This window comes from Lycium barbarum, chromosome 2 (assembly GCF_019175385.1).
Source record: "Lycium barbarum isolate Lr01 chromosome 2, ASM1917538v2, whole genome shotgun sequence".
NCBI lineage: Eukaryota > Viridiplantae > Streptophyta > Magnoliopsida > Solanales > Solanaceae > Lycium > Lycium barbarum.
The window spans coordinates 138,612,039-138,639,889 of NC_083338.1; the positions used below are offsets into that span (position 1 = coordinate 138,612,039).

General features: G+C 37.5%; 2 protein-coding genes and 1 long non-coding RNA gene across 3 annotated transcripts; all 3 read left to right on the forward strand.

Moving 5' to 3' along the window:
- Positions 1-1,367: 1,367 nt before the first annotated feature.
- On the forward strand, positions 1,368-5,076 carry LOC132627544 (uncharacterized). Its single transcript, XR_009577907.1, has 4 exons — positions 1,368-1,761; positions 2,526-2,597; positions 4,657-4,730; positions 4,826-5,076. It is a non-coding gene; the product is annotated as an uncharacterized LOC132627544 (long non-coding RNA).
- A 15,088-nt stretch (positions 5,077-20,164) lies between these two features.
- Positions 20,165-21,340, forward strand: LOC132627545 (protein PHOSPHATE-INDUCED 1-like). Its single transcript, XM_060342942.1, has one exon. The coding sequence runs from the start codon at positions 20,232-20,234 to the stop codon at positions 21,177-21,179; it is 948 nt and encodes a 315-aa protein (XP_060198925.1). The 5' UTR covers positions 20,165-20,231; the 3' UTR covers positions 21,180-21,340.
- Positions 21,341-24,537: 3,197 nt separating this feature from the next.
- On the forward strand, positions 24,538-25,702 carry LOC132627546 (protein PHOSPHATE-INDUCED 1-like). Its single transcript, XM_060342943.1, has one exon. It carries the CDS (start codon positions 24,614-24,616, stop codon positions 25,559-25,561), a length of 948 nt encoding a protein of 315 aa, XP_060198926.1. The 5' UTR covers positions 24,538-24,613; the 3' UTR covers positions 25,562-25,702.
- The last annotated feature ends 2,149 nt before the right edge of the window (positions 25,703-27,851 follow it).

The window sequence follows — 27,851 nt, forward strand, 5'->3', positions numbered from 1 at the left end:
TAATTTATAAATTAAATTATGATTAATAATAAAAATATCAGGACTAATTAGATGATGGACATTTTATCTGGATGAAAACTTACATGCGTTTTGCAAAGACTGAGATTACTTTCAATGCCAAAGGAGTCCAGCGGTATTTTAATATGAGAATAATGTAATTTATGAGGGTTCTGTAATCATCTAATAGTTTAAGTATAAAGCTAGTAAAATGGTTATATTTGGGAATTTTGATGTATTAACTCTGTTTATTGTGACTATTTGATGGGTAGATAGATCATGTCAGGAGAGATCTTATGTTTAAACAGAGGGGTTTTGTTCCTTTGCTCAACTCTAATACTGTGTCAGTAGTATCTTGTTCGTCTACAAAAAATAAGTGAGGAGACTGAAGTCGATCAATCCTAAGTTCTCAGCAAGGCTCAAAATATCATTACCTCAAGGGGACATATTTCATAATTTAAAGAATATCATAGTTTGGAAATACAAACTTGTTATGTCTAATGTCCTACCTGTTTAACTCGAATTTAGGTAACAATTGAATTTATAAGTGAGGTATAGGATATGTGATAAACTTTAATCTATTTTGGGTTGATGTGAAATATTTAAGGATTTGCGTGCCTCAGCAGTAGTATCTCTTCAAATGAGCCACATTCCAGTTATTGCGCAACCGTTGTCCGTCCATGGATTCTAGCTGGTATGACCCTTTACCCGTTATTCCTGTTATCTTGTACGGCCCTTCCCAGTTCGGACCCAACTTTCCGTCGTTGGGATTCTTAGTGTTCAAAGTAACTTTCTGAAGCACCAAGTCCCCAACTTGGAAATGTCAAAATTGGCCCTCCGGTTGTAGTAACCTTTCCATTCTCTGTTTCTGGGCTGCAATGCGGACTAATGCGTTTTCGCGAAGTTCATCCGTGAGGTCGAGTTTTATGGCCATGGCCTCCTCGTTTGACCCACCGGTGGCGTATCTGAATCGGAGACTCGGTTCACCAACTTCTACGGGGATGAGGGCTTCTGCCCTGTAGACCAACGAGAAAGGCGTTTCTCCTGTGCTTGATTTTGATGTGGTTCTATAAGCCCACAATACCTCCGGTAGAACTTCCCTCCAGTGATGCTTCGATGTTTTAACTCTTTTCCTTAGATTTTGAATGATTATCTTATTCGTGGATTCTGCCTATCTGTTTGCACTTGGGTGATACGGAGTTGATACAATTTTCTTGATCTTCAACGTTATATCCCGCATTTTCGCATATTCGGAAATTCTGAAATAGTTGTGACTCGTAAGAAATAAGGCCACATGTTGATTTTTTGTTTTTATATATATATTTGTTGTTCATGAAACATTGATGCGGGAATATCGAGGAAGGCTAAGGCAAAAATGGTAATTTTGAAAATTTGTTTCATGGATTACAAACATTAACCAATTAAGTGGGCTCAAAAAAAAAAAATGAAAAAGGGGGCCGGCCATGGAAAAAAAAAATGGTCAAGCCCATGTGAGTTAAACTATGTAATAAATAAATAGAGAGGGTCCATTATGTATCCTTCATTAGAACATTCTAGACCAAAAAAAATTTGAGAGCAAAAAGGGAAAAGGCCTCTCGGCCGAAAGAGAAAGAGAAAAAAAAAAAAAAAAAACTTGTGGAGCTCAAATCTTTGGTTCAAAAGTCATCTCTTGTGAATTCCTACTAAGCCCGAAACCCTCTTCAACGTGGTATAAACTTTGAGGCAAGAAAGTACTTTTTTTACAAAGAGGAGAATTTGGAAAAGGTAAGAATTCTACTCTTTTTAGCTTGGAAGAATTTTATATAGATGTTGTAGTATGTGGGAATGAATGTAAAGTATGAAAATTTTGTGTCATGGATATGTGTGTGTGTGGCCGAAAATGGGTATTGATGGAGGGGAATGATCAAATTTTATTTATTATGTTAATTGTGTTGTAATGGCCTTTTTATGCAAATGGAAGAATTCTAGTTTAAGTTGGCATAAAAATTGTTATTAAGTTGTTATAGGAAATTTTGTGATTTTATTGTAAATTTATGTAATTATGGAAATGGAATTGTTAAGGTGTAAATTGTGGTTGTTGTCGATGAAATGGAAAGATGAAAAATGTGTTGTGAATGTTGTGTCGAAGGTTGGAGATTTCGGATGAATTCTAGTCTTGGTGGATTTTTGTATACTTTGTAAAATGGTATGAAATGTGTTTGAATTGCACTTGAATGATCTTGAATTGGTAGTGGACATGTAAGAATCGATATCGGCTTGAAAATTCGTGATTGAGTTGAATGTTGATGAATTATGTTGGAAAGGAAGGTTACTAATGTGGAATGCGTTTTAAATTGGTTTTCGATGTTATTGGTTTGGTTGTTGGTATTGTTGGTATGGTTGTTGATGAATTTGGCCGAGTTTAATTCTCGGGGATGTTGAATTTACAGGGGAGGTGCTGCCGAAATTTCGGTAGACAAATACTAATTAGAATTAAAAATTCTAAGTACTAGTAGCTAATTTTTGAGTAATTGATAATATTATTGTAGATATTGGAGAGCTCGAGATTTGAGTCGGGATTTGTTTGGCGATGGATCGAGATTTGGTAGTGAGCGATCGAGGTATGTAAAGCTTACCGTTCTTCCTTTTTGGCATGACCTTATGAAGTAAATGAATGACATATGTATATGCTCCAAAGAAATAATCTACTCCTAGAGCCACTAGGATGGCCTATGTCTTTGATTTCCATGAAGTATTCTATATGACTTGACACATGCCTATTATGTTTGAAGTACTAGCCGATATGTTTCCGGATGTGGTTCGAAAAATATTCGTTATGGTCAAAGTTTGGATTTGTATATTTTGAATATGTGCATATGATTTTAAGGCTCCGTTGAAGTACTCTATAATGTTATTTAAAAGCTCTTTAAGAATGAATGATACTAAATTTTCAGAAAATGACCTATGATGTGTTTTTCGAAAGTTTTGTAATTTGAAAGTCCGTAACTTTTGTATACTAAATTCCGATGGACTCGATGCTTACCTTGAGCCTTCTAATATCAGTATGTATACGTATTTATCCGTCGAGTCTTGGAATTTATTTAAATATGTATATGCATATGGTTTCCGCACTACTCCGCTCGTGCTTACTACTATGGTATCGTTCGCCGGATCCCGGGCCGGTTTTGTGATCGTGCGCACTATGTGATATTCGGCAGTATGACACTACAACATAAGGCATATATAGCTACGAAATCTTAGCTATGAATTTAAAAATCGTGGCTAATACCTAGTAATAGCCACGGAAATTGGAATTCCATGGCTATCTACAAATTCGTAAAATTTCTTAGCCACGAAAATTTAATTGACAAAGCTAATTCGTCAGTTTTGCTATAATTGCTAACAATCGTGGCAATATTTACCTAAATAGCTACAAAATTTATTGCTACAGTAAATTTTGTAGCTGATCATAAGTTTTTGCCACGCGATATAAGTTACCGTAGAAATAGTAGCCTTTTAGCCACGATAAATTATTTAAAACAAAATCTTGTAGCTAAATAGATACTTTTGCTTCAAGTTCTAAAAAATTGTGGCAATAGCTAAATTATATAGCCACAGGCCTTTTGCTATAATAAAATTTCATAGCTAATCATTAATTTTTGTCACAAGTTGAAACTTACTGTAGCAATAGTAATCTTTTAACCACAAAGAGTTACTTAAAACAAAATATTATAGCTAAATAGATAATTTTGCTTCAAGTACTAAGAAACCGTGGCAATAGTAGGCTTAATATCTACAATTATTTATCATGATGACATGATATGGCCAGGAACTCATTGTTGTGATAACATTTCCAGCTAATCATTATTTTTTACCATGAGTTGAAATTTGTTGTAGCAATAGTAATCTTTTAGCGATATTAAATTATTTATATGTAGTTATTATTTAGGATATCTTCAGAAGTAATTTTCTTACTAATATATGTTACTACTTGCATTTACTTTCATTTACGTACTATTATAGAAGGAAAGTACTATTTTAAAACTTAATCGTTGTAACTCTAATTAAGAATATAAAATTAAGAATTTAATATAATTGAAATAGGACCATATGCAAAGATTAACGATATCATATATTAGTTGGTTTTTCCTATTTTACTTGATGCAAACTATACGTAGTTATTATTTAGGATATCTTCAGAAGTAATTTTCTTACTAATATTTGTTAGTACTTGCATTTACTTTCATTTACGTACACTATTATAGAAGGAAAGAAAAGTAAAATATAGTAGTGAATAAGTTAAATGGTCATAAAGGCTAGGGCAATTGTCCAAAATAAAGTCTTCAAAACCTAAACATCTTCCTCCAATCCTCTCCCTTTCCAGCCTCCACACCCCTCTATTACTTTTCCCTTTTTGTCTTCGACCAGCGATAATCGGCGCTTCTCTCTTCCAATTACAAAGATCTGTATATTGTACTTTTTGTTTTTTCATTTTGTTATATGTTAAGATTCTTGTAAAAGAATTGTCAAGACATAATCTTTTTTTTTTCTTGAGATTCTATTATCGTTACTTAGCAAACTTCATCTTTGTATTAATTTTTTTTTGGCGGGTGAGGGGGGGGGGGGGGGGGGGGCTCATTCTTATTGTGGTGATTGTTAGTTTAATTTCTGAATTTACAGATGCATTTTAATGACAAGAGTTAGAGAGGAGGAAAAATGACTTTGCAGACATTCGTGTAGCCTTTTTGTTAATGGTATGGAGATACATAAAATGTATTTATATCCGTTATTTTTATTTTATGATTCACATATAAGTTTGTGACAAAGTATTTTTGGTTCATTGTTTCAGGCTTTCAGCATATTGATGCAGGTAAAACCTACTTCATTCTTTCCCTGAATGCAAGAAGATCATCGGGAGGGTTGCAGCATCACAAATCCCAGACAAATGCCCTTTTTTTTGGGATATGAGAAACTTTAGAATTTTACGGATTGTGGTTGAAATGTATAACATACTGTACATAGTTTGTAATATTTGTTACTATCCAGCCTACCTAGTTTTGTTCTACAATCTCATTATGTATGATTTGGAAGTATTGTGTATTATGAATGCCTTGAACTTTAGTTATATATTTGTGTATTTTTTGTATGAATTAAGTCGTACCTTAAGCTTATTATGTTGTTAATGTTCATAATATGTATGGATATGGAACCATTGAAAATATTTAATCTGGAAAAATAGCAATAGATTTGCAATGAAAAGTTTTATCGCTACTAATAAATAAATTTATATCAATAATTTATAATTTAATATATAATAAAAATATATCCATGGATCTTATGCCGATTTCTAGCTATGAAATTTTGAGTTTCTAGCTAGACATAAATACATATTAATAACAAGAGGCTAATATGTAAGCATAGCTATATATTTTAATTTTTGTGGCAAAATAAATTACATCTTTTTCCACAATATATCACTTCATGGCTAAAGCATAAAGATAGCCACAGAATTTATTTTGTCGTGCAAAAGAATAAAATCACTTGCTACAAATATATTTTTCGTGGCAAAAATTTCTTACCATCATAGCTACAACACAAAAAATTCGTAGCAATAAGTATTAATCCTTAGCCACGGATCATGTAAAGTTTGTAGCTAACTTTTAGCTACGCTACATATTGCTACGAATGCTACGAAAATTTTTTTGGTGGCTAAAGTGTTTAGCCACGAAAATTTTTATATTTAGATGCAATGTATTTTGTAGCAATATATGCCTTGTGTTGTAGTGTGATGTGTTACGGTTCCCGAGACCTCGCCGTAGGGCCGGGTACCGCTTATGTACGGCGTTATGATGTGACATGGCGTATGATGTGTTCTGATGATATGATATGTTCTGATGATATGATATGTTCGGAGATTGTACGGAGATTTGAAACTTTCTGGAGTATGATGTGTTGTGGCGCCAGCGTCGGAGTGGCGACCACGTTCCTGAGCCCTATGCATGATTTTTTATTTGCATGATATACATATATATTTTCAGCACAGGTTTTGATATACCGATTCTGTATCCATATTCTGTACTCCACACTTCAATTATGATTCAGATTTCTGTATTTCATGCTTTGCATACTGAGTACATATTCCGTACTGACCCCCTTTCTTCGGGGGCTGCGTTTCATGCCCGCAGGTACGGACGCTCGTTTTAGTGATCCTCCAGTATAGGATATATATTCTGCCACTTGGATTACTCCTTTTGATCCGGAGCTCATATTTTTGGTACATATCTTCTGTTATGCATATTCTGTGTATATATATATATATATATATATATATATATATATATATATATATATATATATATATATATATATATATATATATATATATATATGGCTATTTGGGTACGGCGGGGCCCTGTTCCGTCATATGTTTCTGTTATGATTTGTAGAGGCCTGTAGTCATATATGTGGGTCATGGGTTATGTTTGTTCGTTTGTGATTATGATCTGCGTCTTAATGCGGCCCCGTTTGCTATTATGGCCAAAACGGCCCATTTGTCTGTAAATGTGTATATATCTGGCGATGTGTATTCCGCCAACCTATCAGATTTGGATATGATGTTTCTGTACGGGCGACCGCTTAAGATGATATTTGTTTTCAGTATTTGCTTAAAATGACGTATGTTAAGTTTGATTAAGTCTTTGATACGACGATCCGGTATGTAAGTCTGTTTGGGTGTCCAAGTAGGGCACCAGTCGTGGCCCACGGGGCTGGGTCGTGATAGAAGTGGTATCAGAGCAGTTTGTCCTCGGAATGTCTACAGGCCGTGTCTAGTAGAGTCTTGTTTATCGGTGTGTTGTGCACCACATCGATAAACATGAGGCTACAGGACATTTAGGGTGTTACCTTTCTTTGGATCTTAGATCGTGCGATAGAGCTGTGCTATTAGGATGACTCTTTTCTGACCGGCTGTTATATTTTTCAGTGATGCCTCCGAAGAAGGCGACGGCTGCCCATAAGGGCAATGCAGTGGCAGGAGAGACCAGTCAGATACAGAGGGTTACTCGGGCTAGTGCTCAGATTATGCCCGATAGTGTACCCCAGTCAGAGGGTTCTGCTACACCACCATCCGGGGAGCCTGGAGCGGCTCCACCATTAGCTCCAGAGGCTCCATCGCCCAAGCCTCCATCTCCTTAGCCAGGGGCGGAGGACAGGGCGATGAGAGAGGCTGTTCAGTTGTTGACGACATTGGTAGCAGGACAGGCTCGCAGACGCGGGCTAGGGGGTGATGATATGGACAGACGTGACAGTCTGAGGGTTAGGGATTTCTTGACTTGTGGTCCCTCAGAGTTTTACGGGTCAAAGCCCGAAGTGGACCCCCAGGATTTCATTCGACAGATGCAGCGTTCGTTGAGACTAGTCAGGGCTTCTGAGATCGAGTCTGTCGAGTTAGCTTCACACAGATTGCGAGATGTTGCGATCAATTGGTATGAGTCATGAGAGCTGTCCAGAGGTGAGGATGCTCCACCGGCTGTATGGGATGAGTTTGTAGCCGCCTTTCTCAGCCACTTTTTGCCCCCAGAGTTGCGGCGGGCGAGAGTTGATAGATTTCTGCAACTGCGGCAGAGAGGCAGGAGTGTCCGAGAGTACAGCTTGGAGTTTGATTCTCTGGCTAGATATGCACCTGCCATAGTAGCTGAGATGCCTGATCGGATGCACCGGTACGTTATAGTCGCTATTTGATTGACAGCTGTATGGCGATGGCATCACAGACAGGTATGGACATTGCCCGGTTACAGGCTTATGCCCAGGGGATGGAGGACCGGCACAGAGAGGATTAGACGGGCAGAGATCGTGATAGGAGACCGCCCAAGTGGGCTAGATCAGCCGGGTATTATGGAGAGTCTCGAGGCGGACAGCCTCAGCAGCAGCGGTCCAGTAGATATCCTCCTCCATCAGGCCGGAGTACACAGTCTACAGGTAGACGGTTTGGCGGGGCGGGGCAGTCTGGAGCAGGCCAGAGTTCCAGAGTCTCAGGTTCTCAGACGAGCAGAGGTCCCAGTCAGTCTAGGCCACCCCTGCTCCGGTGTTCTTATTGTGGGAGGTCGCACCCAGGAGAGTGTTATAGAGCTACAGGTGCCTATTTTTCTTGTGGCCGTCAGGGCCATATTATGAGGGACTGTCCGTTGACGAGTGGTTCTGGTGGTGCATCTCAGTCGATGGGATCAGCTGCTGGTTCGTCTTTTACTCCTTCAGCTATACGCCCTGCGGGGCGAGGTATGTCAGCACCTGCGAGCCGCAGTAGAGGCCGTGGCGGGGCTTCTGATTCCAGCGGTCCTTCGAACCGCATATATACATTGGCCAGCCGACAGGATCAGGAGGCGTCGCCAAATGTTGTCACAGGTACATTACTGGTTTTCTCTCGAGCTGTATATGCATTGATTGATCCAGGGTTTACTTTATCATATATTTCTCCCCTCGTTGCTAGTAAAATTGGGATAACACCTGAACCTATAGGGCCGTTCGAGGTAGCTACACCGGTTGGGGATTTTATTATAGTGAGACGGGTATATAAAGATTATTCTGTGACTGTATGTGGTACAATTAGATATGATGGAATTTGATGTTATTATGGGTATGGACTGGTTAGCCTCCTGTTATGCTAATGTTGATTACCAGAAAAAGGTGGTTCGTTTCCAGTTTCCAGGGGAACCAGGTATAGAATGGGCAGGAAATACAACATCGCCGAGAGGTAAGTTTATTTCATACCTCAAGGCTAAGAAGATGATCCAGAAAGGGTATATCTATCATTTGGTTCGAGTGCACGATACTAAAGCAGAAACACCTACTCTCCAGTCAGTTCCGGTTGTTAATGAATTTCCAGATGTATTTCCGGATGAGCTCCCAGGTCTCCCACTTGAACGGGAGATAGACTTTACGATTGATGTATTGCCAGATACCCAGCCTATATCTATTCCTCCTTACAGAATGGCACCTGCAGAATTGAAAGAGTTGAAAGAGCAGCTGAAAGATCTATTAGAAAAAGGCTTCATCAGACCCAGTACGTCTCCCTGAGGAGCGTCGATATTATTTGTGAGAAAGAAAGACGGGTCGCTGCGGATGTGTATTGATTACAGACAGTTGTATAAGGTGACTATCAAAAATAAATATCCCCTTTCCCGGATTGATGATTTATTTGATCAGTTGCAGGGTGCTAAATATTTTTCAAAGATAGATTTGCGTTCGGGCTATCATCAGGTGCGGGTACGAGAGGCAGACATTCCAAAGACTGCCTTCAGGACCCGATACGGGCATTATAAGTTCAGGGTGATGTCTTTTGGGTTAACTAATGCTCCAGCAGTGTTTATGGATTTGATGAATCGGGTATTCAGGCCGTTCCTCGACATGTTCGTGATTGTGTTTATTGATGATATTCTGGTTTATTCGTGATTAGCAGAGGAACATTCAGATCATCTGAAGACCGTACTTGACACACTGCGGCAGCAGAAATTATATGCTAAATTCTCCAAATGTGAATTCTGGTTAACCTCAGTGGCATTCTTGGGGCATATCGTCGGAGCAGATGGTATTCAGGTCGACACACAGAAGATTGAGGTTGTACAGAATTGGCCTAGGCCCACGACACCGACTGAGGTACGCAGTTTTCTGGGATTGGCCGGATATTACAGGAGGTTTGTGGAAAGTTTTGCTTCTATTGCGGCACCATTAACAAAGTTAACTCAGAAGGCAGCAAAATTTCAGTGGACCGATGCTTGTGAACGCAGTTTCCAGTTGCTGAAGGATATATTAATCACAGCCTCAGTTCCAGCTCTTCCAGAGGGGTCAGATGGGTATGTTATTTATTGTGATGCTTCTAGTATTGGGATAGGTTGTGTATTAATGCAGCACGATCGAGTTATAGCCTATGCTTCCTGGCAGCTCAGACCGCACGAGAGAAATTATCCCACCCATGATCTGGAATTAGCCGCGGTGATTCATGCTTTGAAGATATGGCGGCATTACTTATATGGGGTCCATGTTGATATTTATACGGATCACAAAAGCCTTTAGTATATTTTTAAGCAAAAGGAACTGAATTTGCGACAAAGAATATGGCTCGAATTATTGAAAGATTATGACGTAGATATTTTGTATCATCCTGGAAAAGCTAATGTTGTGGCAGATGCACTTAGCCGCAAATCTATGGGCAGTTTGACCGACGTGCAGCCAGAGAAGAAGGAATTAGTTCGTGAAATTCATCAGTTAGCCAGCCTTGGAGTCCGTTTGGCCGATTCTGGAGATATTGGGGTTTTTGTCTGAGAGGTTGCCGAATCATCGATAACAGAAGAGGTAAAACAGCGACAGTTCGAGGATCCTATTCTGGTACAGTACAGAGATGTGGCCCTTAATAAAGAAAAGACTCAGTTTGAAATTTCACCTGACGGGGTATTATTATACAGAGGCAGATTATGTGTGCCGGACGTTGCAGGACTGCGACGGCAGATTATGGGAGAGGCACATTATGCTCGGTATTCTATTCATCCTGGATCCACTAAAATGTACCACAATCTCAGATGCTTATATTGGTGGGATGGTATGAAAAGAAATATTGCAGAGTTCGTTGCTCAATGCCCAAATTGCCAGCAAGTTAAGATCGAGCATCAAAAGCCCGGCGGATTGTTACAGGAAATGGAAATCCCAGCTTGGAAATGGGAAATAATTAATAGGGATTTCATTACAGGTTTACCGCGCACTCCACGCAGGTATGATTCTATTTGGGTTATTGTTGATAGACTGACAAAATCAGTCCATTTTCTTCCGGTCAGGACTACTTATTCGGCTGAGGATTATGCCAGATTGTATATTAAAGAGATAGTAAGGCTTCACGGAGTCCCTATATCTATTATAACCGATAGAGGTGCTCAGTTTACAACAAATTTCTGGAGGTCATTTCAGGAGGGATTAGGGACTCAGGTGAGTCTCAGCACAACATTTCATCCTCAGTCCGACGGACAGGCCGAGCGTACTATTCAGACGCTGGAAGATATGCTACGGGTCTGTGTTATTGATTTCAGAGGTAGCTGGGATGATCATTTGCCGCTTATTGAATTTTCTTATAATAACAGTTATCACTCCAGCATCCAGATGGCACCGTATGAAGCCTTATATGGTAGAAAGTGCAGATCTCCGATTGGTTGGTTCGATGTGGGTGAAACAAAGTTGATTGGTCCCGATATGATTCAGCAAGCAGTCGATAAGGTAAAACTCATTCGGGAACGGTTATTAGCAGCTCAGAGTCGACAGAAATCATATGTAGATAAACGACGTCGACCGTTAGAGTTCCAGGTTGGTGACTGGGTATTTCTGAAAGTGTCACCTATGAAAGGTGTGATGAGATTTGGTAGAAAAGGGAAGCTCAGTCCGCGATATATTGGGCCTTATCAGATTATTCGGAAGATAGGCGAGGTTGCCTACGAGCTAGACTTACCATTCGATCTGGAGGCAGTACATCCGGTATTTCATGTGTCAATGCTCCGTAAGTGTATTGGTGATCCTTCCAGGGTATTCCCCATAGAAGATATTCAGGTAACAGAGGAATTGTCTAATGAAGAACAAGCTGTAGCTATTCTGGATCGTCAGGTGAGGAGACTGCGCACCAAAGATGTACCTTCTGTTAAGCAGTGTTTTAAAAGGCGGGGGCGTAAGGCGAGGCGTTTTATGTCTGCCTCAGCGAGGCGTAAGCCTCGAGGCACGAGGCGTAAGCCTCATGGGACTTTAATTTTAGTATTTTATAAAATGATATAATTATAATAAATACTTTTAAATTGGTTAAATAACGTAAAAAATTGAAGAAAACAATAAATAAGTGATATATATATATATATATATATATATATATATATATATATATATATATATATATATATATATATATATATATATATATATATATATATATACACACATATACATACTCCACCCCCACAAAAAAACTAATTAGAACAATCTATTATACGTACTTACAAGTATAAGTGACTGCTCGTTACTTTTTTGAGATAGTAGAAGACAAGATAAATAATTGGAAAAGAACATATATTAGGCATTCTAGCAATAAAAAAAGGTCTTGACTTTTAAATTTAATGTTTCAGTTCCTTTTTAAAATATTTGAGTAATTACATGTTGACTTTTGAAAATTTGGGCATTATACTAAGGACTTATTTAACAAATTTCGTTTTAGTTTGAAGAAGTTTTCTGGACTTACGCCCCAACAAAAAAAAACTCGCCCCAAACGCCTAGGCTTACGCCCCAACAAAAAAAAAAAACTCGCCCCAAACGCCTGGGCGTACGCCCCAAATTGCTGGGCGTACGCCTTTGGGGACTTGCGCCCCGACCCATCGCCCCGAGGCATTTTTGGTACGCCCCGCCCCGGGGCTCGCCCCGAGGCTCGCCTCAAAAACGCCTTTTAAAACACTGCTGTTAAGGTCTTGTGGCGAAACAATAACAGAGAAGAAATGACCTGGGAAGCAGAGGATGAAATGAATAAGAAATACCCTCACCTGTTTCCTATGCCTACAGGTAATTTAAATTCTGTATTTGGTTATGTTGATTAATGAATGAATTATATATGCTGTCCATATAAAGAACCTTCCCCAAAATGTTTATAATACCTATAAGGCTAATTTAACATTCAAGGACGAATGTTCTAAAAGGGGGGGGGGGGGGGGGGGAGGATGTTATATCCCGCATTTTCGCATATTCGGAAATTCTGAAATAGTTGTGACTCGTAAGAAATAAGGCCACATGTTGATTTTATTTTATATATATATATATATATATATATGTTATTCATGAAGCATTGATGCGGGAATATCGAGGAAGGCTAAGGCCAAAATGGGAATTTTGAAAATTTGTTTCATCGATTACAAACATTAACCAATTAAGTGGGCTCAAAAACAAAATAATGAAAAGGGGCCCAACCCATAAGGGGCCAGCCATGGAAAAAAAAATGGCCAAGCCCATGTGACTTAAACTATGTAATAAATAAATAGAGAGGGTCCATTATGTATCCTTCATTAGAACATTCTAGACCAAAAAAAATTTGAGAGCAAAAGGGAAAAGGCCTCTCGGCCGAAAGAGAAAGAGAAAAAAAAAAACTTGTGGAGCTCAAATCTTTGGTTCAAAAGTCATCTCTTGTGAATTTCTACTAAGCCCGGAACCCTCTTCAACGTGGTATAAACTTTGAGGTAAGAAAGTACTTTTTTTACAAAGAGGAGAATTTGGAAAAGGTAAGAATTCTACTCTTTTTAGCTTGGAAGAATTTTATATAGATGTTGTAGTATGTGGGAATGAATGTAGAGTATGAAAATTTTGTGTCATGGGTATGTGTGTGTGTGGCCGAAAATGGGTATTGATGGAGGGGAATGATCAAATTTTATTTATTATGTTAATTGTGTTGTAATGGCCTTTTTATGCAAATGGAAGAATTCTAGTTTAAGTTGGCATGAAAATTGTTGTTAAGTTGTTATAGGAAATTTTGTGATTTTATTGTAAATTTATGTAATTATGGAAATGGAATTGTTAAGGTGTAAATTGTGGTTGTTGTCGATAAAATGGGAAGATGAAAAATGTGTTGTGAATGTTGTGTCGAAGGTTGGAGATTTCAGATGAATTCTAGTCTTGGTGGATTTTTGTATACTTTGTAAAATGGTATGAAATGCGTTTGAATTGCACTTGAATGATCTTGAATTGGTAGTGGACATGTAAGAATCGATATCGGCTTGAAAATTCGTGATTGAGTTGAATGTTGATGAATTATGTTGGAAAGGAAGGTTACTAATGTGGAATGCATTTTAAATTGGTTTTCGATGTTATTGGTTTGGTTGTTGGTATTGTTGATGAATTTGACCGAGTTTAATTCTCGGGGATGTTGAATTTACAGGGAAGGTGCTACCGAAATTTCGGTAGACAAATACTAATTAGAATTAAAAATTCTAAGTACTAGTAGCTAATTTTTGAGTAATTGATAATATTATTGTAGATATTGGAGAGCCCGAGATTTGAGTCGGGATTTGTTTGGCGAGGGATCGAGATTTGGTACTGAGCGATCGAGGTATGTAAAGCTTATCGTTCTTCCTTTTTGGCATGACCCTTATGAAGTAAATGAATGACATATGTATATGCTCCAAAGAAATAATCTACTCCTAGAGCCACTAGGATGGCCTATGTCTTTGATTTCCATGAAGTATTCTATATGACTTGACAAATGCCTATTATGTTTGAAGTACTAGCCGATATGTTTCCGGATGTGGCTCGAAAAATATTCGTTATGGCCAAAGTTTGGATATGTATATTTTGAATATGTGCATATGATTTTAAGGCTCCGTTGAAGTACTCTATAATGTTATTTAAAAGCTCCTTAAGAATGAATGATACTAAATTTTCAGAAAATGACCTATGATGTGTTTTTCGAAAGTTTTGTAATTTGAAAGTCCGTAACTTTTGTATACTAAATTCCGATGAACTCGATGCTTACCTTGAGCCTTCTAATATCAGTATGTATACGTATTTATCTGTCGAGTCTTGGAATTTATTTAAATATGTATATGCATATGGTTTCCGCACTACTCCGCTCGTGCTTACTACTATGGTATCGTTCGCCGGATCCCGAGCCGATTTTGTGATCGTGCGCACTATGTGATATTCGACAGTATGATGTGTTACGGTTCTCGAGACCTCGCCGTAGGGCCGGGTACCGCTTATGTACGGCGTTATGATGTGACATGGCGTATGATGTGTTCTGATGATACGATATATTCTGATGATATGATATGTTCGGAGATTGTACGGAGATTTGAAACTTTCTGGAGTATGATGTGTTGTGGCGCCAGCGTCGGAGTGGCGACCACGTACCTGAGGCCTATGCATGATATTTTATTTGCATGATATACATATATATTTTCAGCACAGGTTTTGATATACCGATTCTGTATCCATATTCTGTACTCCACACTTCAGTTATGATTCGAATTTCTGTATTTCATGCTTTGCATACTCAGTACATATTCCGTACTGACCCCCTTTCTTCGGGGGCTGCGTTTCATGCCCGCAGGTATGGACGCTCGTTTTGGTGATCCTCCAGTATAGGATATACATTCTGCCACTTGGATTACTCCTTTTGATCCGGAGCTCATATTTTTGGTACATATCTTCTGTTATGCATATTCTGTATATTACTATATAATATAAGAGGGAATGTGAGGACTTTTGTAGTCCTCACAAGAGTTTCCCAAATTTTTAAAAACTTTTTAATTAATTACTTTTATGTCCTAATTTTATTTATTTAAGTAAATTTTTTGATTTTTTATTTTTAAGGTCTACTTTTCAAAAGCTATCGAACCTGGGGACTTTTGTAGTCCTCACAATAATTTCTAATTCTTTTAAAAAAAATTAATTAATTACTTTTAGGTCCTAATCTTATTTATTTAAGTCAATTTTTTTTATTTTTTATTTTTAAGGTCTACTTTTCAAAAGCTATCGAACCTTCTACCTCATTTTTCATGTTCTTTGATTTTCTGGTTCGTGCTCGATATCCGCATTTAAGCCCAATTAATCTAGATAATTAGCACTGTATCGCGCCTATTCGGAGGGAACGCTTCCTCCAAAGATTTTTTCCATATCCATGTTCGAACCCCTAATCCCTAATTAAGAGAGGAGCAGCTCCATCCGCTGCACAAGTTAAATTATGTATTTGTCTTAAAAGTTCATTAACTATGTATAGATTATTTATTTAGAACTAAATAACTTTAGAAAATTAGGATACATAAGTTATAAATGTCAAATTCTGGCTCCGCATTTGATTTGAAGTAAATAATTTTATCAAAATGGAAGTTAAAATATTAAAGCAGTGGAATGAAAATTTTGCTTTTATATAATTACCCACTTGTGGGACTACAATGGGTATATGGTTGTTGTTGTTGTTGTTGTACACTTGTACTAACACAGATTATATTTTTTTAGTTAAAATATCTACTTTTATATCTTGAGTTTGGGCCCGGGCTTAGCACGGGCCTCACATAACTAGTATATATATATGGCTATTTGGGTACGGCGGGGCCCTGTTCCGTCATATGTTTATGTTATGATTTTTAGAGGCCTGTAGTCATATATGTGGGTCATGGGTTATGTTTGTTCGTTTGTGATTATGATTTGCCTCTTAATGCGGCCCCGTTTGCTATTATGGCCAAAACGACCCATTTGTCTGTATATGTGTATATATCTGGCGATGTGTTTTCCGCCAACCTATCAGATTTGGATATGATGTTTCTGTACGGGCGACCGCTTAAGATGATATTTGTTTTCAGTATTTGCTTAAAATGACGTATGTTAAGTTTGATTAAGTCTTTGATACGACGATCCGGTATGTAAGTCTGTTTAGGTGTCCAAGTAGGGCACCAGTCGCGGCCCACGGGGCTGGGTCGTGACATCAACCCTTCAAGAAAATTATTGACCTTGCTGCCAACGAACTGAGGACCGTTATCACAAGTTATCTCGGTCGGGATACCGAAACGACAAATAATGTGGTCCCATATGAAGTCAATAGCTTCATTTTCTCTAATCTTTTCGAATGCCTGCGCTTCAACCCATTTGGAGAAATAGTCAGTCATAAACAAAATAAAACGGGCCTTACCTGGTGCCCATGGCAGAAGACCAACAATAGCCATTCCTCACTTTATGAAAGGCCAAGTTGATATCGCCGAGTGTAGCAACTCCCCGGGTTGATGGATCATCGGGGCATGACTTTGACACCCATCATATTTCCGGACAAAATTCTTCGTGTCCTCGTCCATCCGGTTCCAGTATTAACCGGCTCTGATAATTTTTCGAACTAAGGCGTCGATACAATTGACCTCTCTCATCACATAATCAGTTTCTCCGGAACCCAAACACTTAGCCAGGGGTTCGAAGAAAAACCGTCGATACAATTGACCGTCTATTAAACAGAACCGTGCTGCTTTTGTCCTTAATGACCTTGACTCTTTTGGGTCAATCGGGAGCTTTCCATCTTGAAAGTAGTCGATGTATTTGTTGCGCCAGTCCCAAGTTAGACCCATCGTGTTTATTTCAGCATGCCCGTTTTCTATCGCCGAATTCATCAATTGCACTATGGTTCCGGGGTTGATTTCCTCCCCTTCGACCGAAGATCCCAAATTGGCCAATGTGTCGTTGTTCTGCTCCCTGGGTACATGCTGCACGGTCCACTCTTTAAACCGATGTAGTATCACTTGAGTTTTCTCCATATACCTTTGCATTCATTCATCCTTAACCTCGAAGACGCCATTTACTTGGTTAACGACCAAGAGAGAGTCGCATTTTGCTTCGATTATTTCGGCCCCCATACTCCGAGCTAATTCTAAACCTGCAATCATAGCCTCATACTTGGGTTCATTGTTAGTCAATGTAATAGTTCTAATCGACTGTCTAATGGCATCCCCCGGGGGGGGGGGGGGGGGGGGTTAAGGACAATACCTAGCCCGGAACCTTTGAGGTTCGAGCCCCCGTCCGTGTGTGGAGACCAAATACCCAAAGCCTTTCCCGAGGTTAGCAGAAGCTCTTTCTCAACCTTGGGGATCATAGCCGGGGTAAAATCTGCCACAAAATCAGCCAAGATTTGAGACTTAATGGACGTCTGGTGTTTATATTCGATATCATATCCGCTAATCTCTATGACCCATTTGGTCAGTCTACCCGACAATTCCGGTTTATGCATGATGTTCTTTAGAGGATAAGTTGTCATTACATATATCGGATGGCATTGAAAGTAAGGTTTGAGCTTCCTTGAAGCACTTACCAATGTCAAAGCCAACTTTTCAAGGTGGGGATAAAGGGTCTCCGCATCCCCTAAAGTCTTACTCACATAATATATAGGAAATTGCGTACCTGATTCTTCTCGGACCAAAACACCACTTACCGCTACCTCGGTTACGGCAAGGTAGAGAAACAACTGCTATATCATTTTTACTTTGCAGCTGAGCTATTGCGATTCCTTCTTCGGCGATGGCGGTTCTCTGTTCCTGCAACATTTCAAAAATTAAATGTAAGTTAACCTCATCCGGGGTATCCGATACTTTCCGGCCTTGTGCCTGGGATAAAGTAATTGAATTATGAGTATTTAAGGGATCAGTGGCCGGCTGGGTGGCATTATCCCGGTTCACGGTGTTCTGCCGGTTGAGGCCTTCCCTCGAATCAACAGAATTTGGGTCGATGGGATCTGCTGGTAGGTCCCGTAGCCCACTGTTCTCGTTTTCAGCCACAATCTCGTTGTTGTTGGCATGACCAGATTATCTACTGCTTGCCATTTGGTCCGTTTTCACAAAGATTAGCAAAAGATTTCTTAATCTATCGAGTAGGAGATAGAAGCAAAGATTAAAAAACCACTATTATCCTAGCCCCACGGTGGGCGCCAAACTGTTTACCCCGAATTTAGGTAACAATTGAATTTATGAGTGAGATATAGGATATGTGATAAACTTTAATCTATTTTGGGTTGATGTGAAATATTTAATGATTTGCGTGCTATAATATATATGTGTGAATATATATATATATCGATGCCTTGAATGAATATGTTGTTATAGACGATTAAGCTAATAATGTTGAAAGAATAAACAAGCCACAGGATCCACTGTTTCGGACTAAAAAAGGAAAGAAAGAGAGAGTGCTTCAATATATTTTCTATTACAATGTTCTAGATCTCAAAAAGTCAACCCCTAAAAGTAGGAAAATGTCCTTTATTTATAGTTTTGCCTCATGGGCCCTTTCATACTACACAAAGTCCTTTTGGAATAAAGAAACCCTAAAAGGATAAGATAGGACCGTACGGTCTGACAGCCGGTCTTGACACGTGGCGGTTCCGCAGCTGGCTAACCGGACTAACGGCCACGTTCAATTCGGACACGGAGAAACTAGACTAACGGCCCCTAGAACTTAACTTGGAGCAACCGGGCTAACAACAATGCAGAGTTTGGTCCGAGGACACCGGACCAACAAATTTACTTCTCTTTTCTTGGATCAGCCACATCTGGTGCAATCCCCGGTTTGAAGAAAAGACTGATCATACTCATGCTCATTTGATCTTACTCTCAGCTCCGATGTCACCGGTCTTGCATATATTCGATTTTTATCGTATATACTACCTAAGCATTTTTAGGAAATAAACGAAAAATTCAAAGTAAATTAGGCCATTGTTAGCTGTCGTGCAACACTATAGTTTTCAAATTGTTAGGTGATAGGTTTGACCAGGGGAGTAGCGTATCTTTCTTTTGAAACGAGCTACTAGCCTATTACTAGCATGTAACTACAGTACATTGGTTTCTTTTGCTCTATTCTTTTGTCAACTGGTGCAGGTACACTATAAAACAAGTCAATGATGAGCCTGGAGAGCAGTAGTAATCCATAAGTCAAGTAGTAAAGATTTCCTTTTTCTAGTGTTAGGTAGCAGCTAGCTCCAGTTAGTGAAAATGATAACGCACTTTTTTTAAAGTTACTCAATTGGCGTTTGGACATGCGATATGAGATGAAATCATTAAATGAAATCAGCGCTTTGATTTCATCTTATAAGATGAAATCTCAAATTATTTAAAAAAGCATGATTTAAGATTTGAAATCAAGATTTCAAAAAATATAAATGTAAAATTTGATCAATATATTTATATTTTGTAAAAAAAAGATTCATAGGTTGGTAGATATATTTATCTATCATGTTTACCAATCATAAGTTGGTAGATATATTCATACCATGTGGGAGGATTATATTCGAGAGTAGTTACTTTACTATTCATGTTAAATTTTCTTTTTTATTGAACTAAAGTTTCATTAATTGATATTGTATTTTTTAGAAAGACTTTCTAGTAGAGTATTAATTTTATTATAAACTATGATTTACTCATTTAGTAAGATTGTATAACAATTATGAAAATTATGATAGTTTTCACAACTTGTGAGATTTTTATATTTATAAAAAAATCTACAACTTAAAAAATTCCAATTGCATATCCAAATATGATTTCATCTCAATCATGTCCAAAGGGCTCCTTATCCACTTTAATTCCTCTCCTGATTTCTTAGCAACTTCATTACACTTTAATTACTCTCCCTACTGTATGTATAAATAGCCCTCCTCTCTTCCCCTGTATTTCATCCAAACCACAAAGCTTTAGCTTCTCACCAGAGTCTCCCAGAGTAGTACCAACAACAAAAAAATGTCTTTCCTCAGTTGGAAGTGGACTCATTTCATTTTATCACTTTGTGTATTGATTTCTTTCTTTAATGTGTGCTTTGCTTCAAGAAAGCTCAATGCTTTAGTCCAAGATCAGCTCTTGCAGTACCACAAAGGTCCACTTCTTTCTGGCAAAATCTCTGTCAATCTAATATGGTATGGCAAATTCAAGCCATCCCAAAGGGCCATTGTATCCGATTTTATCACTTCCCTTTCTTCTCCGACTCCATCTAAAACCCATCCTTCAGTAGCCGAATGGTGGAAAACCACAGAAAAATACTACCATCTCGCCAATTCGAAGAACACCCTTTCCCTCTCTTTAGGCAAACAAGTACTCCTTGAAAATTATTCCCAAGGAAAATCATTGACACAAAAACAAATCGTTCAATTAGCATCAAAGGGTGAACAAAAAGATGCTATTAACATTGTTTTGACCGCCTCAGATGTTGCCGTTGATGGGTTCTGTGTCAATCGGTGTGGAACCCATGGGTCTTCCAAAGGTGCTATTATTAAGGGCAAAACTTACAAATTTGCTTATATTTGGGTTGGTAACTCAGAAACCCAATGTGCTGGTTACTGCGCCTGGCCATTCCACCAGCCCATTTACGGACCACAAAGCCCTCCATTGGGTGCACCAAACAACGATGTGGGTGTTGATGGTATGGTGATCAACTTGGCTAGCTTATTGGCTGGAACCGCCACGAACCCATTTGGAAATGGTTACTATCAGGGCGAAGCAGATGCGCCTTTGGAGGCTGCATCTGCCTGCCCTGGTGTTTATGCTAAGGGTGCTTACCCTGGCTATGCAGGAGATTTATTGGTAGACAAAACTACAGGTGCAAGCTACAATGCACATGGTACAAATGGAAGGAAATACTTGGTTCCTGCTTTGTATGATCCATCTACATCTTCTTGTTCAACTCTAGTCTAGAAAATGAATAGCAGGAAACTAGTTGGGTATTGTAGTTGTGCACGCTAATCCAGTATAGTGAATACTGTAATTTTTGATTCATTCATTTGTTTGAGGTTTAAGATTAAAGAGCAAATTGCTTCGGTTTGCTTTCAAAATCAATCATTGTCCAATTCTCCTTATTCTCATTACTTTCAGCAATTTTTGTTCATTAATAGTAGTAATGATTTTAGGTAATTTGTTGATAAAACGTAACTCTTAGAACCATTTAACAATGTGCCTAAAAGAACAATACCCCAAAAATAGTACAGTTATAAGTGTTTCCGCTGTTACATTTTGACATTCCTTCACCTCCTGTCACAACCCCTCTTCTAACTACGGAGTAGTAAATTTTCTTAGTGGAGAATATCATATATCAAGTGTATAATTTGGCCCGTCAAACAATAAAAGAGAGGAGAAAAGATAGTCAGGTGTTTGGAGATCCACCAATAAACTAAGTTGTAAATTGTTCCCATTTTACGAATTTCATATCTAAACTATTCGGACGGTGAATAGGTTGGTTATTCTTGTTGTCCGATCCGTGTATATCCGGAATTTAGTGTACCAGACTCTCTAAAACTATTTCGGAAATTTAGTGTACCGGACTCTCTAAAACTAGTTGTGTGTGTTTTATTCTTCAATAATCGCTTCTAATCTGACAAGCGACAGTACATGTGGAATTAACTCCTCCTTTCTTCTGTCACTTGAAAATTGAAATTAATTTCCACTAAACTAATTAGCTCCTAGTTTTTAAAACAAAAAAATAAAATAAAAAATTTAAGTATACAAACAAAACTGTAAAAACAAAGACCAACTCTTAATTTTTATATTTTGTCCCGACTTCAATTCTTAGTAAAAATCATGATTCTTTGTCACATGTTCTTGCCAAAGGTCGTCGATTTCACAAGTTCGCCCACTCAAATTTTATCGTGAAAGACTTGATAGGTGAACCAAGTGAAGAAGTTGAAAAAGCTAATTAGTTGCTGGTCAACGATGAACAAGATGATGAAAATAGATGAATCCTAAAAAAATGAAGAAGAAAGAAATAAAAGACAAGAGAGAGATATAAGAAATTATATACTAATTTATAAATTAAATTATAATTAATAATAAAAAAATCAGGACTAATTAGATGATGGACATTTTATTTGGATGAAATTATAAACTTACATGCGTTTTGCAAAGACTGAGATTACTCAATGCCAAAGGAGTCAAGCGGTATTTTAATATGAGAATAATGTAATTTATGAGGGTTCTATAATTACCTAATAGTTTAAGTATAAAGCTAGTAAAATGGTTATATTTGGGAATTTTGATGTATTAACTCTGTTTATTATGACTATTTGATGGGTAGATCATGTCAAGAGAGATCTTATGTTTAAACAGAGGGGTTTTGTCACTCTAAAACTGTGTCAGTAGTATCTTGTTCGTCTACAAAAAATAAGTGAGGAGACTGAAGTCGATCAATCCTAAGTTCTCAGCAAGGCTCAAAATATGATTACTTCAAGGGGACATATTTCATAATTTAAAGAATATCATAGTTTGGAAATACAAACTTGTTATGTCTAATGTCCTACCTGTTTACCCCGAATTTAGATAACAATTGAATTTATAAGTGAAGTATAGGATATGTGATAAACTTTAATCTTTTTTGGGTTGATGTGAAATATTTAAGGATTTGCGTGCTATAATATATATATGTGAATATATATATATCGATGCCTTGAACGAATATGTTGTTATAGACGATTAAGCTAATGATGTTGAAAGAATAAACAAGCCACAAGATCCACTGATTCGGACTAAAAAAGGAAAGAAAGAGAGAGTGCTTCAATATATTTTCTATTACAATGTTCTATATCTCAAAACGTCAACCCCTAAAAGTAGGGAAATGTCCTTTATTTATAGTTTTGCCTCATGAGCCCTTTCATACTACACAAAGCCCTTTTGGAATAAAGAAACCCTAAAATAATAAGATAGGACCGTACGGTCTGACACCCGTACGGTTGTCAGTACAAAATGACAGAATGGTCTTGACGCGTGGCGGTTCCGCAGCTGGTTAACCGGACTAACGGCCACGTTCAATTCGGATACCGAGAAACTGGACTAACGGCCACGAGAACTTAACTTGGCGAAACCGGGCTAACGGCAACGCAGAGTTTGGTCCGGGGATACCGGACCAATAGATTTACTTCTCTTTTCTCGAATCAGCCACATCTGGTGCAATCCCCCGGTCTGAAGAAAGACTGATCATACTCATGCTCATTTGATCTTACTCTCGGCCCCGATATCATCGATTTTGCATATATCCGATTTTTACCGTATACACTATCTAAGCAATTTTAGGAAATAAACGAAAAATTCAAAGTAAATTAGGCCATTGTTAGCTGTCATGCAACACTATAGTTTTCAAATTGTTAGGTGATAGGTTTGAATGGGGGAGTGGCGTATCTTTCTTTTGAAACGAGCTACTAGCATGTAACTACAGTACATTGGTTTCTTTTGCTCTATTCTTTTGTCAAGGAACCTATAGAATAAGTCAATGATGAGCCTGGAGAGCAGTAGTAATCCATAAGTCAAGTAGTAAAGATTTCCTTTTTCTAGTGTTGGGTAGCAGCTAGCTCCGGTTAGTGAAAATGATAACGCACTTTTTTTAAAGTTACTCAGTAGCGTTTGGACATGCGATATGAAATGAAATTAGCATTTGGACATGTGATTTCATCTCATATCATGAGATGAAATCGTTAGATGAAATCAAAGCTCATAAGATGAAATCTCAAATCATTCAAAAAGGCATGATTTAGGATTTGAATCATAATTTCAAAAAATATAAATATAAAATTTGACTCATACGTTTATATTTTATAAAAAAAGACCCATAAGTTGGTAGATATATTTACCTATCATGTTTACTAATCATAAGTTGGTAGATATATTCATACCACGTGGGAGGATTATATTAGAGAGTAGTTACATTACTATTCATGTTAATTTTTTTTTTATTAAACTAAAGTTTAATTAATTGATATTTTATTTGTTAGAAAGGCTTTCTAGTAGAGTATTAATTTTATTATAAACTATGATTTACTCATTTGGTAAGATTGTATAAGAATTGTGAAAATTTTGATAGTTTTCACAACTTGTGGGTTTTATATTTATAAAAAAAAATTACAACTTAAAAAATCTCAATTGCAAGTCCAAATATGATTTCATCTCATGATTTTATCGCAATCATATCCAAACGGCTCCTTATCCACTTTAACTCCTCTCCTGATTTCTTAGCAACTTCATTACACTTTAATTACTCTCCCTACTGTATGTATAAATAGCCCTCCTCTCTTCCCCTGTATTTCATCCAAACTACAAAGCTTTAGCTTCTCACCAGTGTCTCCCAGAGTAGTACCAACAACAAAAAAATGTCTTTCCTCAGTTGGAAATGGACTCATTTCATTTTATCACTTTGTGTATTGATTTCTTTCATCAATGTGTGCTTTGCTTCAAGAAAGCTCAATGCTTTTGTCCAAGATCAGCTCTTGCAGTACCACAAAGGTCCACTTTTATCCGGCAAAATCTCAGTCAATCTGATTTGGTATGGCAAATTCAAGCCATCCCAAAGGGCCATTGTATCCGATTTTATCACTTCCCTTTCTTCTCCGACTCCATCTAAAACCCATCCTTCAGTAGCCGAATGGTGGAAAACCACAGAAAAATACTACCATCTCGCCAATTCCAAGAACACCCTTTCCCTCTCTTTAGGCAAACAAGTACTCCTTGAAAATTATTCCCAAGGAAAATCATTGGCACAAAAACAAATCGTTCAATTAGCATCAAAGGGTGAACAAAAAGATGCTATTAACATTGTTTTGACCGCCTCTGATGTTGCCGTTGATGGGTTCTGTGTCAATCGGTGTGGAACCCATGGGTCTTCCAAAGGTGCTATTATTAAGGGCAAAACTTACAAATTTGCTTATATTTGGGTTGGTAACTCAGAAACCCAATGTGCTGGTTACTGCGCCTGGCCATTCCACCAGCCCATTTACGGACCACAAAGCCCTCCATTGGGTGCACCAAACAACGATGTGGGTGTTGATGGTATGGTGATCAACTTGGCTAGCTTATTGGCTGGAACCGCCACGAACCCATTTGGAAATGGTTACTATCAGGGCGAAGCAGATGCGCCTTTGGAGGCTGCATCTGCCTGCCCTGGTGTTTATGCTAAGGGTGCTTACCCTGGCTATGCAGGTGATTTATTGGTAGACAAAACTACAGGTGCAAGCTACAATGCACATGGTACAAATGGAAGGAAATACTTGGTTCCTGCTTTGTATGATCCATCTACATCTTCTTGTTCAACTCTAGTCTAGAAAATGAATAGCAGGAAACTAGTTGGGTATTGTAGTTGTGCACGCTAATCCAGTATAGTGAATACTGTAATTTTTGATTCATTCATTTGTTTGAGGTTTAAAATTAAAGAGCAAATTGCTTGGGTTTGCTTTCAAAATCAATTGTCCAATTCTCCTTATTCTCATTACTTTCAGCGATTTTTGTTCATTAATGGTAGTAATGATTTTAGGTAATTTGTTGGATAAAACGTAACCCTTAGAACCATTTAACAATGTGCCTAAAAGAACAATATCCCAAAAAGAGAACAGTTATAAGTGCTTGCTCTGTTTCATTATGACATTCGGTCTCCTCCTCTCTATTGAATAACCCCTTTTCTAACTACGGAGTAGTAAATTTTCTTAATGGAGAATATCATATATCAAGTGTATAATTTGGCCCGTCAAACAAAAAAAGAGAGAAGAGAAAAGATAGTCAGGTGTTTGGAGATCCACCAATAAACTAAGTTGTAAATTGTTCCCATTTTACGAATTTCATATCTACAAACCGTAGAAATTCTCTTGCAAAAATGCATGGTAGGCTATGTACAATACTCTTGTGATCGGATTCTTCCCAAATTTCGTACATAACGGCAGTTTAGTGCATCGGACTGCTCTACATTTGAACTAATAGGTGTTCAGAAAATTCTCATATTAAAATACTTCCTTGAAGAAAATGATATGTTGTGTTTGGTTATAATTTTTACGAATATTTGAGTTGGTTGAATGTGCTTGAAAGTGAAAAAAGATTAAAAAAAAGTGAAAATAAAATTTTAAGTGTTTTTTAATATATTTGAAATTTCAATGACCAAATGCTGATATCAAATAAAGTGGATTTGTTTTTTAAAAAAAATCTGATGGCCAAACAGGCCCTTAAGTATCATTTATCAAGAGGTATATTTGGCCCGTCAAACAAAACAAGTGAGAAGAAAAAAGAAAATCAGGTCCTTGGAGATCCACCGATAATCTAAGTTGCAAATTGTTCCATTAAACGAGTTTCATATCTAAATTATTAAGTATTCATAAAATTCTCATATACTATATTATTCTCATAAAATACCCCTTGAAGAAAATGATGTGTGGGTTTTACCCTCCAAAAATTCCTTTTAATTTACATGCATGCCAGTACATGTGGAATTAACTTCTTTTTTTATGTCACCTGAAATTAATTTCCACTACGCTAAGTTGAGCTCCTACTTTTTAAAATTAAAAAAAAAAAAAAAAAACTAAATATACAAACGAAACACTGAAACAAAGACCAACCTTAACTTTTTATCTATCTTTTGCCTCAACTTCAATTATTGGTATAAACCTGAAGTGTTCTTTTTCACGCGTTCTTGCCAAAGGTCGTCGACTTCACAGATTCGCCCACTTAAATTTTACTATGAAAGGGTTAGTCTCAACAGATGAACCAAGTGAAGAAAAAGCTAATTAGCTGTTGGTCGTCAACGATGAACAAGATGAAGAAAAGAGATGAATTCCTCAGGAGAGAGGATAAGAAATTAAGAATTATAACAAAAATATAGTTTATGGAGTAATAAACCATTAGGACTAATTAGTAGATGGGCATTTTATCTGGGCAAAATTCATAACTTTCACGCGTTTTGCAGAGATTGAAATTATTGCTTTGATCGTTACATGACATTTCAATGGTATTTTAATATCATAATAATGCAATTCATGAGGGTTCTATAAACCTCTGATAGTTTAAGTATGAAACACCTAATAGTTTAAGTATGAAATTCGTAAAATAATGATAATTTAGGAAATTTTGATGTATTAACACTACTTATTATGATATATGATGGTTAGATCGTGTCAAGAGTCATCTTATGTACAACAGGGGCTCAACTCTAATATGTCTATAGCATCTCATTCATATACAATGTTTAAGTGAGAAGGAGACTGAAGTTAACCAAACTTAGTTCGCACCATGCCTCAAAATATCATAGTTCAAGGGACATAAGTATTCCTTTTAGTTTGAGAAATACGAACTTCTTATGTCTAATATCCTACCTTGCATTTGTACTTTACATTTTACAAGCAAATGGGCTGAATAAAACACTAAACGGAAATATCTATGTGGATACTATTCCTCCATAAAAAAGAATTTTAAGGAGAATAACGAAAATTTCCAAGTAAATCAGGCAACTTGTTAGCTGTCATGCAACAATGTAATTTTCAACTTCCCGAATTATTGGTGATAGTTTTGATGGGTTATCTTTCTTTTGAAACAAGCTAGCAGGCATATCTGCATTGGTTTGTTTTTCTCTAT